The sequence below is a fragment of the Nymphaea colorata genome, chromosome 2 (assembly GCF_008831285.2).
Source record: "Nymphaea colorata isolate Beijing-Zhang1983 chromosome 2, ASM883128v2, whole genome shotgun sequence".
In the NCBI taxonomy this organism is placed as follows: domain Eukaryota; kingdom Viridiplantae; phylum Streptophyta; class Magnoliopsida; order Nymphaeales; family Nymphaeaceae; genus Nymphaea; species Nymphaea colorata.
The window spans coordinates 21,843,488-21,859,623 of record NC_045139.1 but is presented as its reverse complement, the minus strand read 5'-3'; the positions used below and the strand labels follow the sequence as shown (position 1 = coordinate 21,859,623).

Below are 16,136 nucleotides of genomic sequence, written 5' to 3'. Positions count from 1 at the left end.
TCTTAATAATGGTTTGGTGAGAAATGAGAATCATGCACTCAGACAGTCATTTTTTGAGTTTAACGTGTTTTTCTAGTAATAAAAAATTAACGGCTCTTACGAGACCAAATTTTTATAGTAGAATAAGTGTTTTTTTTTTTAACAACTTGAATAAGAACATGTTTTGTGTTGAATTAATATTTACAAACATAATAGAATGTTTATGTTTTGTTGAAAATCATTTTTTTACAATAATTTAGAAGGTCTGGTTTTTGTCTCTGACCTAAGGGGTCTGGGATATACCAGTTTTTCTATATGTATGTGTGTGTGCGTGTGTGAATCTAAGAGACACCACAAACTAGAAAATGTCTCGTCTACACAGATGAGTTAACTTTAAATTTATATCCCACTCATTTAAAAAATAGCTTTCAGAATAAATTTATATCCCACTCATTTTATCAATTTTTTATGATGCAACCAATTCTTTTCATGAACAATGCTTTCAGATATTCAGTACTTTTGTGATAAAACACATTTTCTAACAAGATTGTAAGAGTGAACTATTAATTTAATGTTTTTTTTAATCTTATCATTTTTTATAATATTTAATGCAACCGTGTCCGCGTATCCAAAAAATTTGAAATTGCCGTATCCGCACCCGTATCGCATCCGCACCCGTGTGACATAGCAATTACGTAATTAAAAATAAAAAAACATGTATTATTATTTCTATACAGAAATGTCTATCCAATTAATCTTACATTTTTCATCACAATGTAAATTACAAGATACTTATGTTTATGATGATTTTAAATTAAAAAAATAATTAAATGAAACGATTTTAATTGCAAATTTTGGATTAGCATATTGCTATAGTTACACATAACCCTATAACTATCAGAATTCTTAAGAACAAATAACTTTAACATTTAAATTTTTTAATACTGAATAACCTTAGAATCTGCTAAAGCTTGTAACATTAAATAACAAAAAATTAAGCATGAAATCACTAACATTGTAAAGTATATCATGGCTCAACACAAGAATGGTTCTATAGAAATAAGTTAATATAGTAAGTCATAAATGAAGAAGGCAGGAAGTTTTTGAAATGAACTCAGAGAAGGGGGGCATTAGTTTTAACTTTTTCACCATAAAATATTAAGCCCATATCTTTCTGATAATTTTCACATACATGTGCAATTTTTTTTATTTGTCTTAATGTTCATGAAGAAGGTAACTTATTGAAAAAAAAAAAATCAATCCCTAAGAAACATCAATGAACTCAAGACATTTTGAGAAAAAACTCAACGCATGAAAAGAACGATGTGACCCAATTTCTTTGTCCCCATGTTCTCTGCCCAAAGCTGATTCAAAAAAGTGATAAAAATGGCTAAATAAATTGCTGAATATGACTTCAGAGTCTATTTTTAAAAACAATAAATTTGACACACGTCGATTAAAGGTGTAAAACCAAAGATCGAGAGCATAAAAATAGTTGCTGAAAATGCTTCAAAATTTGACGGGTCAAAAATCATTATCTCACTTCTAGAAAAACATGATATATAACAAGAAAAATACGTTATGTCTATGTCCTTAAATCAAATGAAATAATTGTTTTTACTTTTATCCTAGGCACATGAGATCACAACCAAACCTGGGGATACCATCCTCTCTCTCTCCCTCTCCCTTCTCCCTCTCTGACAAGCCGTGTCAAACACTGTCCATGGAACTCCAGCCAAAACCTAGGTTGGTAATATTTACATGCTGTCCATTAGTTTTTATTGGCATTGAAGGTCACTTGGCATAGAAGAGCTTGTGTGCCGCCCTCTGCATCGGAATTTGAAAACCAGGGAGCACTTTCTACCTAGAAAACTATCATTTCAAATAAGATTTGGAGGTTGTGTTACATTTGTCGAGACTATTTTTACAGTGTTGTGCATGTCCATCTTTATACATCTTGGTTCCTGCACTCATGCTCTTGGATGGTCAAAAGATAATACATAAAGGACAGTTAAAGGTAAAAGCAGGAGCGGCTGGAGGATTTACTGCAAGATCCTGGGGGTAGGAAAGCTACGAGAATGGACCAACGCAAGCAAGTGAGCTTCCACTTTAAAGAAGCACACAAGAGATTCTTTTTTTCTACGAAATGATAAAAAGGTAAGCATAAGGAGTAGATAATCTCTGGAAAATAAAGTTCACGGAAGAACCCATCACCTGCGGGACGTCGCAACTTAACGCCATTCACCAGATGCACATAATATAGGTCCCCACCAAGCAGGCATAAGAAAAATTTAGCCCAATCAAGGACGGGAACCCACCACAGATATGCGTGTTCGAGCAACAACATAATGGAAAAGAGCAAGGAATGATATCATTTAACAGTTGTTCTACGCGCACTTCTATGTAGCCAAACCAAAAGCCGTTGCATGGACACCCATGAAAGCAAACTAATAATTCGTAGACACCGAGCTCAAGAAGACTAGAAAGGAAGGGATGAGAGAAAAAAAAATGGAAACGACATGGTGCCAGAAAAAAGCAGGAAGAGAAGAGAGGAAATACCTGAGCCTGTTGAAGGGATGCCATGGCTTGGGGATTGAGAGCAGCGCCTTGAGGAGGGACTGGGAGAGAGGAGGAAACGTCTGCAGTGAGAGTACCCATGAAGGCGCCGATGGCAGCACCTTGAGCGGCGCTGGTGGCGGTAACAATGGCCGCTTCGACGGGAAGGGATTGCTTGCTGAGCCATGTCTTAAACCCATTCTCCAAAGCCCTGAATCTTATCTGCAACTGAGCAATTGGGCCAGGAAAAGGGAACCCAACTTCCTTCTTGGACGCTGTTGTAACCTCGACAACACCCTGCCCCGCTGCTTCCCCCATCTTCGAACCCTCTTCTGCTCAACTCTCCCTCTCTCTCCCTCTCTGTGTGGGACGGGTGAGGAAGGCTTCGTATATATTAAATTTGGATTCGGAAAAAAAAAAAAACGAGGTCTCGCGTCATCCGCGCCTACTAACGAAGCGGTGTGCGGTTTCGGAGGCGGAGCTGTTAATACGTACAGCCAGTCCGTAAACCGGTGCATGAAACGGGTGTGTAGTCCATCAGCAGACGGCTGATTCGTTCGACGCTCATAGGGGCCCGGGCACAACGTAAGAACGTAGCTGGTTGATTAGGAACCGAATTATGTTTTAAAATTTTAACGAGCCTTGAAATTTAATTTTTAAAATTTTTTTATACAGGGAGGAGGAGCATGGAGAGAGCGGCAGGGGCCATGACCCCACATATTGAAATTTAAAAAATATGTTTTATTACGTTTTAAAAAAATATGAAGGGATCCCTGCTCCACCCGTGAGTGTTATTGATTTATGTGCACGCTATGTTGCTGAATACGTGATCATGTAGGTGCATTTTAACAGTTGACAAGCATTGAGCCCACTCTAGACAAAGACTAAGAATGTTCAATAAGAATCAACTCGGTCTCAACCCGAACTCACTCGGTTAAGCTCGACTTGTAAGTTAAACGGGTCAAGTTTGAGCATAACTGATAACTCAAGTTTGGAAATGAGTTGAGTTCGAGTTGGATGAACTTGACACGATTAGACTTGTCTAATACTAATAATTATTTTGTAATTTGAAAAAAACTTAAAATGACTTGAATAAAAACGAGGAAATTTTAAGCATAAAATATATATTAAGAGACGAGCTTAAGCATGTCGAGCTCAAGTTCACCTTGTAAAGCTGAAGTCGAGACCAAGCAGCGCTATATGTCAGTTGAGTCGAATTCAAGCTGGTCAAGCTGACGGAGTACAAAACTCTAAAAGCAAGAGGTAATATGCCCTTTATAAGCCTTTGGGCATTTTTTTGGAATATGGATCGTTAACTTCTCACTTATTGGAAACTCAGTTGGCAGACCTTAAAGCTAGTAAATAAGAATCGAGCATTTTGGGTATGACCTTGATCCTCCCTTGAACTCAGGTTCTGGCACGCCAAATGAAAAAAGGGCATTTCGAAAGCACCCTTACTAAATTTCCTTTACAAAATGTCTATCCTGAACATGCCAATGCTAATTTTTGCACTTGCCCCCTTTATTTTAGCAAGTCATCTTCCCTTTCTGTTTCGATAGATGTTTATCAAGTGCCATTACTTATTCCTTCTCTCCTTTCACCTAATTTTGCCAAATACGGGACGCATCTAATTGCCGGGGAAGCAAAAGCGATTAAATATCTAACTTTCCTGTAAGCTTTAAATCAGCAACCAATACATCTTCCTGTAAAGAAAAATGCCGGGTGCCTAATGTATTCACTTTATGCACAATAAGTTTGTAAACAACTTTTAAGTTGTGGAGGGTTATGCTCCAACCTTCATCTGAATAAGCATGATAGTATTGAAATATAGGCTAAGTTGAACCTAAGACTCCAGCGATAACATGCAAGAAGCTGATATCTTAATGATATCATTCGGAGAATATAGAAAAGAATAATTCAATCGGTCAAGGATAGGTACCATTTTGGTTGCAACTTTGTTTCATACACTATTTTTGAGGTTTCACCCAACTATTTAGAAATGACTTTAGAAATGACTTGCCTCTGGAAATAGCATGCTAAAGAGCTTTGGAGAGATTTAGGTCCTCTTTGCAACTAGATTTATAACCCATTTAATGAATATCTCTAAGCATCTAAAAAATAGTCCAAGTATGTGAATCATATGTAACCTCCACAAGTACGATGTTTTGGAAAAGGTTTTCAGAAACAATGAAAACATGTTGATATTGTAAAGTATGCCCTAAAAGATATTAATGTCATTTATAACATCTTGGTAGATAGATTTTGATGCACTATAAGTATTAGGTTTTGACCCTCTAATCTCTTGAAGAATAGTGAACATGTGGAACATTCACCCATCGAGTGTAAGATTATCCAGTATGTGCATATGAATGAACTAACTCATCATGCTTGAATGGAAAACAAATTATATGAGATGCAATCCTAAACTTGAGCGAAAGGGGAAAAAACATCTACTAAATTGTTCTCCAATTAGATGTTACAATCTTTGAATTGAATTATGATAGAAGAAATGACAAAAGAAAAGATAAAAGTAGCTACAGAACCTCGACAACATAACAAATAGGTTAGTAAATAAAGATATGCACCCAATCTGGGAATGTCTAGACGTCATAGAAAAGCCACAAAGAAAGATCCATTGTTGTGCATTTCTTCCCTCAATGCATTCCTAAAACTAGATGTATGCATGCATGGGGAAAATAACATAGTGCATATGGTGAGAACATGACCTTAACTACTTCAAAATCTCAAGCAACTAGACAGAACCTATTGAATGCTTGTGGAAGACTCATGCAAAAGAAACATGCAAAAACCTTATCTAGTTTGAAATCAAAGGCAAATGTAGATTAGATGACTTCAAAGATCTTCTTATGAAATTCCAAATTGTAAAATAGCAATAGTACACTTTCGAAAAACGAAAGGAAGATCTAGCCAATGACTAGGGATTAACATAAAACTTGACAGAAACTGCCTACACACATGTAAAAGTCATCCTCAACTGATTACACATGCAAATATCGTTCCCAAATTCCAAAAAGGAGAATGTGATTGCCCAAACCTACTTTATCATAAGAATGAAAAAATTGAACATGACAAAGACTGATTTTGAAAATTGACTAGAAAGCTTATGAGGCAATCTTAAATTTTATGATACTTATGGTGAACATACTAGATTTATATATATGTTTGAATACCATTTATGCACTACAAAAAACTGAGGCATCACCAACGGCCAAAAAATGTCTGTGAAACTTTGTCATGCATCGGTAATGGTCTTACCAATGTTTTTGTTGACTGTTGATGAAGCGAGCGTCGGTCAAAATCATCACAGACATACCAGAGCAATACGTCAATGTAGCCACATTACTGACGCATCATAACACGTAGGTAAATACAATTACTACCAACATCCAAGTGCGCAGTAATAGTCCTTTTTTACCAACAATGTTGCGAACATTGGTAAAATTCTATACCAACAATTGTATAGATGTCAGTAAAACTTTACTGATGTCTAGATAAATGTCGTTATTAATCTTTATCGACACAACTTTATGCATCAGTGAAAATGTTTTATTTTTTTTCCTAATCCGCATAAGACATATTTTTTTGAAAATAGGAAGTACGTATATTAATTTGCTTACATATTTCATATATCAAACGAAACGAACGAAACAATCAAATGTTCATAAACCAAACAAATATATATAACAAATGTTCGAATTTATATTGCATACAACTGATTTACTATAGTTCAAAGTTACAAAACATGAACATAAATTGCTCCCACTGTAATCTCATCGCTAAGGTGAAAATCATGCAAAGTTTGGCAGTGTCTACATGTCTATAATGAACAATAAGAAAAAAATGTTAGGATTATTAGAAATGAATTTTAACAAATAAAACTCATTAAATCAAATTAAATGTTACGTAGCCTATATCACTAAGCTATTGTGATATAAATTGAATAACCTGAGCCTGAAATTCTTGGAATTATTGTTGAGATTGAATAAACTAAGACTCAAGCGCAAAAACTTTATTCTTTAGTAATGCATTTTGTTCCCACAAAGTACGTATGATGTTCGAATTAGAATATGAAATAAACTGGGAAAGATTGACACCAAGCCCCATCATCCATACTCTACCACTTCTCGTGTCCCATCACCCAAGAGTAAACATCTTCACTTCAAGTTTATCTTGTGTCCTTTTAGGCATTATTTGGAATTGCGCTTTTAGTTGATACTACAATATATGATAACATATATCATGAACAATGTAATTATTTAAGTATATGATAACATATAAGATAGAAGAATGTAATTGTTCAAATAAGACTTGGAATCATAACATTGGTTTCAGGGTTTGAGTAGTTCGGGTTCTTATTTAATCGTAGTAGCAATGAAAAGCTCCGTACGTGATGGCTACTCAGAACTTTTCCCAAATGGTATATGGTAATACAAAATATCAATTAATATACAGTCATATAATACACTAACACAAATAACATGTTCCTCATTCTCCTTGAAAAATACAAAACTTTGTGTACTGGTTGTATGCAAATACTTCTGTTTAGCAAGCACCTATACATTTTTTTCGTTGATTTCTTAAAATATGAAAACACCTTAATATACGAAGTACATATAATTTTTCATGTAATGTTGTCTTTATGTTACAAACTCATTAATATACGATTGTCATATACATAACTTCGACTTATCTTCAGCAAAATAGTTGGCAATGGACACCCAATGAACTTGTGGGATGTTGTGCTTATTTTTGAATTTCACTATTTGGCATTAGTGTGAGGACTTGCAGGTTCTTTGAATAATTTTCTACAATTATGTCTTCAATACATGTAAAATCATGCATATTCATGCATAGCCCATTTATGTAGATATGCTCTTTCTTCTTGTGGGAATTCATTTTTTTCATGTTTCCATACATTAAAGTAGATGTGAGTATAATACTTTAACATAAAGAATTTCTATGAAAGTATTACATACATATACACATGCCATTAATCTATCTTGAATGGCGATACAAACTTGAAAAATTATTATATAACAATAGTGTGACAATAAAATTACGCACATGTGTACCGATGTAAGTTGTCAAATATTATATCTCTTTTTTAATAGGTTGACCCAACGGGTTTATTGTTATCTATTGTTTTGAGCCATTTCTTAAGTTCACAGTAGCCAAAGCTCGAGTGATGCCATGTGTATTCCTACTTGAAGGACCTACAAGTACATCAAATATGGCTTACCTTTCGTACTTCAACTTGATATGTACGTATATCCTGAAAAATCATATATGGTCCACAATAAAGGTGCATGCATTTGAAAGTGTTATCTATGAAAGTCAAATACACGTATTCCTTCAGCCCATAACAGATTCAATTCATTGACCAACAATTATAGATAGACATCCATGTCATTTGTGTATGGAGTTATTGGTCGAGATATAATTAATGACAACAATATATATAATTGCTTCATGCACATCCAAGGTGGCAAATTATATATCACCAGCAAAATGAGCCTATAGGTTGAATTCAAATTTCCTAATGGATTGAATCCATTACTAGCCAAATCCAAGCACACATTTCGAGCTTCTATTGCAAATGATGAGTACATCTCATCAAAGTTCTTCCATGCTATACCATCTACTGGGTGTCTTAGGAGTCTTTACATGTTGGTCACTGTGCTATGTCATATGTTTTGCAACTTTAGTAATTGTTAATATTCTCTTCAATCGTGCAAAAAGGGAAAAATGTCATAGAGTCTTCATTGATGTCATTTGATGCTGGCCAACATTTTTCTTCCTTAATTCATCATCATCTTTCTTCCATCACAATGAACAACATTTATCACTTGTACCTTTTATTACATCTTCATTTCTGAATAACATACAATTAATAAGACACATATAACTTCTTGGCAATCAAACCCTAACTCTCCAATGATCTTCTTTGTCTCATAAATTTACTTCAGCAGTTCTACCTTTGTAGGAAATGTTTCCATTAACAACTCAAGCAACAAACCAAAACTTTTGTCAGTCCACCCATATAAATTTTTTATATGAAACAACCGTATTAAAAAACTAATCTTTGTAAATCTACTGCCCCTAGATAGAGTGGATGTCAACATCTTTAATCAATTTTCATAATCATCATTGTTTTGACAATCTTCATTACTATCTGCCCTTTGAGAAGATGATGTATTTGGTTATACATGAAACACATCCGAAAACAACCCTTGAATGTTTTCGACAACTATCTATGACGCACATTCAGGTAAAATTCTTCTCTCCTCATGATATTCCCAACAAACATATGTTTGTACAAAACCACTACATATGATGTGATCAAGGACATCTTTAGCTGCTTGAGTGGGGACATTATTGCATGTTACACAAGGACGTCTCATTCTTCTATTCATTATCACATTATGTGCGACAACATAGTCAAAAAATTGTTTCACACAAGTTACATATTCCAAACTATCTCTTCTTTTTGCAATCCAAGTTTGATTGTTTATCCTTTAATAGGCTTATACAAGCAACCGCAACATGATCAATGAGCTATATTATGAATGCTATATTTTAACCATTTAGTTTTTGATTCATGCAAATGAATACTCATTGCATAACTTGTCATGCAACCTTTTAAACATACCTAAACAATTTATTTCAATAATCCTATATATTTCAAACAACATCGTAAAGTGATGCCCTTAACATAGATGCAACACAAATATAATTTTATCCCTAACTCAAAGATCATTAACAAATGATTATTTGCACCATTCAATGATGAAATATGCTACATATATCCTAAATGACACTACAATTCAAGTAGTTAAAGCAAATTACAAGTCTTCAGTCATTCAAACAATTTATCAAACACTTGGTGGGTGGGTAAAAATGGTAGAGACTAGAAACTTTCAATCATCCAAAAACACAATAAAATGACAACAAATCATTGTAATATTTTACAAATAGGTATATGTATAGTTGAACTAGACATGGTCAAAATTTATACTCAAATCCAGCCACAATATGTCAAAATCTGGCAAGGACAAAAACTGGAGGTTTTGTGCTTTTGTGAAGACTTTATGCAATTAATATATCAAATTGAAGGTATTGAGCTTAATAAACATTCTTGCAAAGTTTTTCAACCAAATACTACCAAAAAATGGTGATACCTTACTGGAAAAATTGAGACCACACCCTGCAAGTATGTTGTAACCTAAAATAATTCATAAATAAAAAGAACAAATGAGAAGACTGAGAAACCAATTTTTTTATCTTTTAGCAATTCAAAAACAATGAAGCACACTTGCACTTGATGGAAAATCGCGATAGTCATCTGTGGAAAGAAGAGGGAAGAGAAATGAAAAGACAGAAGAAGAAAAAAGAAACATAATAGTTTGAACGAAGCAAATAAGTTGAGGAAGCCTTTAGTGATGCATGGAAGACATTGGTAAATACCTACTTAAGAATGGCGGTAAAATTAATGCACTAACTTTTACTTACGTCTGCAGACTGCAGGTAACATGTTGATAAAAGCTTAGTTATACTGATATGTTTGTTGGATGTCGGTAATGTTTTGCCAAGAAAAAAATTCACCGACGCGAGAATGATCACACGTTGGTAAAAGTTGTCTTTTTATCAATGCTTTCGGAACGGATGTCAGTACAAGTTTTTTTTTTTATCGAAATCTAGCTACGGACATTGGTAAAAGACAAGCTTCAACAACATCTTAATGCCAAGCGTTGGTCAAGGCTGCTTTTTACCGACTTTTTCATTGGACATCAGGGAATATTAATCTTCATCAACATTTGAATCTGGACATTAGTAAAAGTTGCTTTGCACCAATGTGTGCTTTCCCATGCATCAGTGAATCTATCTTTTTTTGTAGTGACAATAGAAAGACAAAGGGGGAAGGAGGGAAGAGAGAGAAAGAGTTCTCATGTTAGCCCTAATCCCATAGTAATAAGGGTTTGGGGTCAGGTGAAATAATTACAGAAAGAGTTCAAAAGAAATAAAATTAATTAAGGAATACGATCTATAACCACCCATAAAATATCATAAAGGACTCCATGAGACTTCTAAACATTGTCCTAACACCAAATAAATAACTCTCAACACTGTCGATCAAATTGGAGCATAGATGTCAATCATGCTCAGCATGTTACAACAAATCAAAGTCAATAATAGGATGTAGCTTGGAAAGATATCACCCACTTGATCTTCTAAAGATGCATGCACTGTACTCAAATATAGTGACAATTAACTTCTATGTGTTTGGTTTTCTCATGAGACACTGGATTATTAGCAATATAGGTGGTAGTTTTATTATCACATTTCAACTTAAGGGGCTCAAACTTCAACAATCCATATATTACCTTTATCTTTCATCATATTACCTACAAAGCTAGCTGTATCAGTCATTGTCAAGGATGCAGAACCATTGGTGCTAGGCAAAAAGTTACTTGTACTTAGCATGACTAATATTAAGAGTAAGATTCTGCTCTTGAAGAATAAGCTATGTTGTGGGAGATGCCATCTAACCAACTGCTTTGTTCAAAGGAGCTGATGGAGGAGGAGGATGACCATGATTGTCTCAACACTTGCCCTCAAGATGACTTTGTTTGCTGCAAAAAATATACTGCAGCTTCACACGGCCACCTGTGCCTTGACCATAACCTATGCCATAAGTGGAAATGAGAGTGCCATGTCCTCAACCTCCTGTGGCCAGTACAACTAAAGATGGGGAGTCAACAGATATCTGAGGAAGGTTTACAACAAGTCAACTTAGTCGAATATATACATTAGCTAGAGTTGGAATCTTGACTCCTATGAGCATTGACACCTTACCAATTGCATAGTCTGGAGACAATCCAAATAGAAACTAGCAATCATCGTTTGCACCTATTGGTTATTTTGGCAAGATTTACATGGAGATGGGACATAATTCAACCTCTCATAGGCTGACTGACAGACAAAAATATTGGGCCAGGCTCTAATTTCTTGCTGAAGGTTACAAATTTCCTACTCTACATATAGGACCATTCTCACATTCTTATCATGTGAGTATGTATCTCACAAAAACTCCCACATTTGCTTACCAGTAGTATACTAGTTGGACACTGTTCATAATCTAAGTCATGACTATATTGTTGTTTTGTTTTCATGTCAAATTATTTTTCACCTTCACCTTCTCCTTTTCATGTAAAAGTATGTGACCATCACAAAGGCCTTATAATCTGTCATAGTATCAAATTTAGGATCACTTTCTAACTTTTATCGCTAGCCATAAAGGCCAACAGTATAAAATATCAATCTAAGCCATTCAACAATAACTAGATATGATATCTGGTGCTTCAACATGACTAATCAATCGTTAACCACACTACACCTAAGTTGACTATAACTATCAATTATTGAAGTCAAATCAAAGGTGAAGAAGACTACAATTCATTAACTCCCAACATCAGTATATCATGGCAGGCCAAAACTGAAAATAATAATAGGCCACCACATCTCCATGCACACCATACCAGGTTGATGTATAACGTCACTTAAACCAACTAGATGACAATATACAAAGGTGATTCCTTCCACAACAGAAGTTAGAGTTGAAGGAATCAATGATAAAAACATACCAACTCTAAAGTTTTTTTAAAGGCGTTTCAACACTTTTTCTTTTGATTGACATGCTACACAATGACATCAAAGTCCACCACTTCCAATGTGAAACTTCAATGCAGGAATAGGTTGTTCAACACTTCACATGATCCAAAAATGGAACAATGATCAACTAGATTAGGGAAACAAGCTATTGCCACATGGAGCTAGGCTGTGACTGGATCCCAAATCCACAAAAAAAGCTCTCCCCACACGTCAATAAAAAAGGCAACACATCGAAAGAGAAAAATAAAGATAAAGAGAGAGAGAAGGGGAAAAAGGAACATGAAGAAAAAGTAAAGAAGAAGCAAACGAAGGGAGAAAAAGATGTTAATTCTCGCAAGAGTGGAGGGCTCTGAAACCATGTTATGGTATAGAGACAAAGGACAAGGGATAAAGAGAGAGAAAGAGAGGGTAAGAGAAACTTAATTCTGACATTATCCCTACATGATAATAACAGATTGGGGTCAATTGAAAACAATCACAAAATTGTCCAAATAAAAATAAAATTAATAAAGGAGGATTGCCTATGACCACATAGAAAATACCAGAAAAGATTCCATAAGACTTCTAATAAATTACTAAAACCTCTTGACGCCAAACTAATAACTCATCAAAATACATAATCTGCTACTAGATGAATTTGGGGCTTAGACTAGATTTCTAAAATTATATTTTTTGGAGAAATAGAAAAGAGGAATTGTGATCAAATTGCTAAATATGGAACTTCCTAAAGCACACTAATGAGTTGGATTTAACCTAAAAACTGTTTGACTGTCTTTGCATATCAAACAAACAAAGCCAAGTTAAAGATTGGAACAGTTCATTCTTAACTAAGAATTGAATCATGACCAATCTATGACAGAAATATACCCTAACCAACAATTTTAACAGTAGACTTGTTTGTGGATGTGAGAAACCTAGGTTAACAAACTAGATTTGTCCACGAACTCAGTTTGAGTACTCCATGTATGTTAGAGAAACAATACCATAAGATGCACTGGAAAAACTCATTCTACATTGGAATCAACCAAACCAGAGCTGAAAATTAACTGTGTGATCAAAACATAAAATATGATCAGAATATGACTTTGGAAATATGATCCTAGAAATTGGTAAGAGGATTCCTAGCACATGGGATAGGTAATACCAAACAACAAATTTAAGAACCCCATCCTAGGCTGGTAGTGATGATTGAACCAAGTCATGCAAATTGTCAAAAATGCAGAAACCAAACATTGATTATATGTTTCAAAGGGCATTGAAAGTGATAATCTAAACTTCTTCCATGAGATTCAAATATGGTTGAACCTTCCAAACATATGCATTGAGATAATCCAAATGATGATTGTAGAAAACCTACCCCATAAAGCAATTATTATGCTTGAGGATGAGTAACCACATTGTGCTATAGAAAACAACTATTATAATCAAATAACCTATTTTGGATCAATAAAAACCTCTCCAACCAACCATGGCTTGGACCAATAAAAAACTATCCAACCACCTCATCAGAACATATTGGCAGTTTCTCTGTATGTGAAACAAGGGTTCCTAAGTGGAAGAACCAAAAAAAGGAGTCATAGGACATAAGATGTGAATATACAAGATTATTTACAAAAAGCATGATGCATAGAAAACAAAAATTGAAGTAATAGGATGAATATCCAAATAACACAGGGCAAAATATAAGCTAGTCACATTGGACTAATAAAGCTAATCCCTTTTAAGGAACAAAGAAACCCATGAAGCTAATCTCTTTTAAGGAACATAAAAATCCCTTAGTGACTAGCTTATCACATTGGACTAATGAAACTAATCCCTTTTAAGGAACATAAAAATCCCTTAGTGCAACTAGACATGCCAATGAAGCAAATCCCTTTTAAGACAGAAAAACCCATTCTAAATCCAAGCCATAGACTTACCAAGTTAATTAACTTTTAGGAACTGATTTCTGCAACGTATAAATTGCATAAATCCATTCCAAAAAAGTTGGCCAAATGAGGAACAAAAATAACATGATTTTTCATGAAAATTGGTCGGACATACTAGACACCTAATAGAAAAGAACCCTATTACAACTTTGCAAAACAAGGTCTAGTTAGGGAGAACTAGATTTCTAAAGTCCACTAAATTTTGCAAATTATAGAAACCAAGAATGTAACATATGAATGTTCCTAGGTACCCAAGCACATAAATTAATGAACAAAGGACCTTTACTATGACTTGGGCATCTAAACAAGTATGAGAAATGTGAACAAAGCACCACACATGCAATAGAAGCATAAAAATGATGTACCTATGCATTAAAACCAAAAACAAAATGCACATAAGCAATCATAAAACTAAAGAACTTGAAGAAACCAACTACACTAATATCCATGAAAAATCTTGGCATTTTAGATGCCTTTTGATTGTTAATTTTACATAAAGTTAGTCATAATGTGATCATGACATGAAATCAACCAAATTGTAAACTTGTGCATGCAAACAAGGAAAAAAAATAAGCTTAATGTCGGCGAAAAGGCAAGCAAACATCCAAAAAGGCAATCTCAACCCCTTTTAATGACCAATTAAGCAAAGGAAAATAAAGATGCAAGCATCAAAATGCAATAGAGAGATAAGATGCTAAGGTTTTTATGAAAGCTGAAACTGTGACCCTATCTTACACAATAAACCTATGGCACAAAAATGAAGCAAAGAAAGGGGAGACCACTTTGTTTGAGAGATTCCTTTATGTGATCCCGTGAACTTTGCTTCATTATGCTAATTACTTTGCATCTTTTTTATTTTTAAATGGGTAAGCACACTTCTTTCAATCTGATCTCGAAGGAAAATGGTGAGTGATAATTGATACAGTCAATGCCCTTGATTGATTGTTCCAGAGAGAAGGATCATGGCACCCTAAAGGCACAAGCTACAAACACAGCAGCAGTGCGGAATGGAGTTGATCATCCGATGGTTCTGAAATCAGGAAGCAGTCGAGCATAGAGAACCTCGTTCAGTCAGGTGCTCTTTGCTATAGTATAGGCGCCACCAAGGCTGCTCCGTCACACTAAGTGAAGTGGTGCTAAGACAAAAAAGCCTGATGCATGCATTCTGACTGAATACGTGCTTGCTGCAATAAGCCACCTCTGCACCCTATCCGGGTAGCCTAACCACAACACTCTAGGAAGTGGGTATACTCCAGCCTTTGATTTAGTTGTAGCAGCTTTCAAGCTTAAACTTTGCTTTTGGTTGAGCTGTAGCTTTGGATGGAAAGCCTGTGCCTGTAGCAAGCACCAGATTCTTCTTCAATTGCGGCAGGAGTCTTCTTTCTTTCATTTGCATCTGACACCAGTCAAAACTGTCTTTTGGCAAAGGGAACATTTGCTATATATCCTTGATGGTCCCTGACAACTTGATAGGTCCTCATGACAGGTTGAAGGTACAACCTCGACACTAGTTCATGCCATTCGGTTGGTGAAAGGTAGGTCTTATGCGAGGTATTCCCAAAGCACTCGCTTCGGAGCTACCGGAATACAATTCCAATTTTGGAATGGAAAATGGCATACAATTTTTGGTATGGTCAGACATGCGTTCTGACTTTCACTTGCCGGACCGGATAGTGACGTGGGCACTTGATCTTGAATCTCAGGTTCAAGTCTCAGTTCCGCAACAGCGTAGAACACGTTATGAGAGATGTGGAAGGGGGCTGGTTGCTCTGTTATATGCATGCTACTTAATAATAATAAGAAGAAGAAGAAGAAGAAGAAAAGGAAGAAGAAGACAAAAAAGAACACATGGGAGGGGCAGCAAGTGCATCAAAGACTCTCCTGGAAGTTAGAAAACCTTAAAGGCACAAGAAAGAAAAGAATAAAAAACTAAAGAAGAGAGAAAGAAGAAAAAATGAGAGATAAGGAAAGCTTACTTGAAAG

General features: G+C 35.1%; 1 protein-coding gene across 1 annotated transcript in view; it reads right to left on the bottom strand.

Annotated features, from left to right (window-relative positions):
• LOC116248590 (chloroplastic import inner membrane translocase subunit HP30-2-like) overlaps window positions 1-2,917 on the bottom strand; it is a 31,766-nt gene extending 28,849 nt beyond the window's left edge. Inside the window, exon 1 of the mRNA XM_031621472.2 lies at window positions 2,539-2,917. Within this exon, the coding sequence (XP_031477332.1) occupies window positions 2,539-2,853 (315 nt within the window). The 5' untranslated portion in view covers window positions 2,854-2,917. The remainder of the gene's footprint in view (window positions 1-2,538) is intronic.
• Window positions 2,918-16,136: the final 13,219 nt, after the last annotated feature.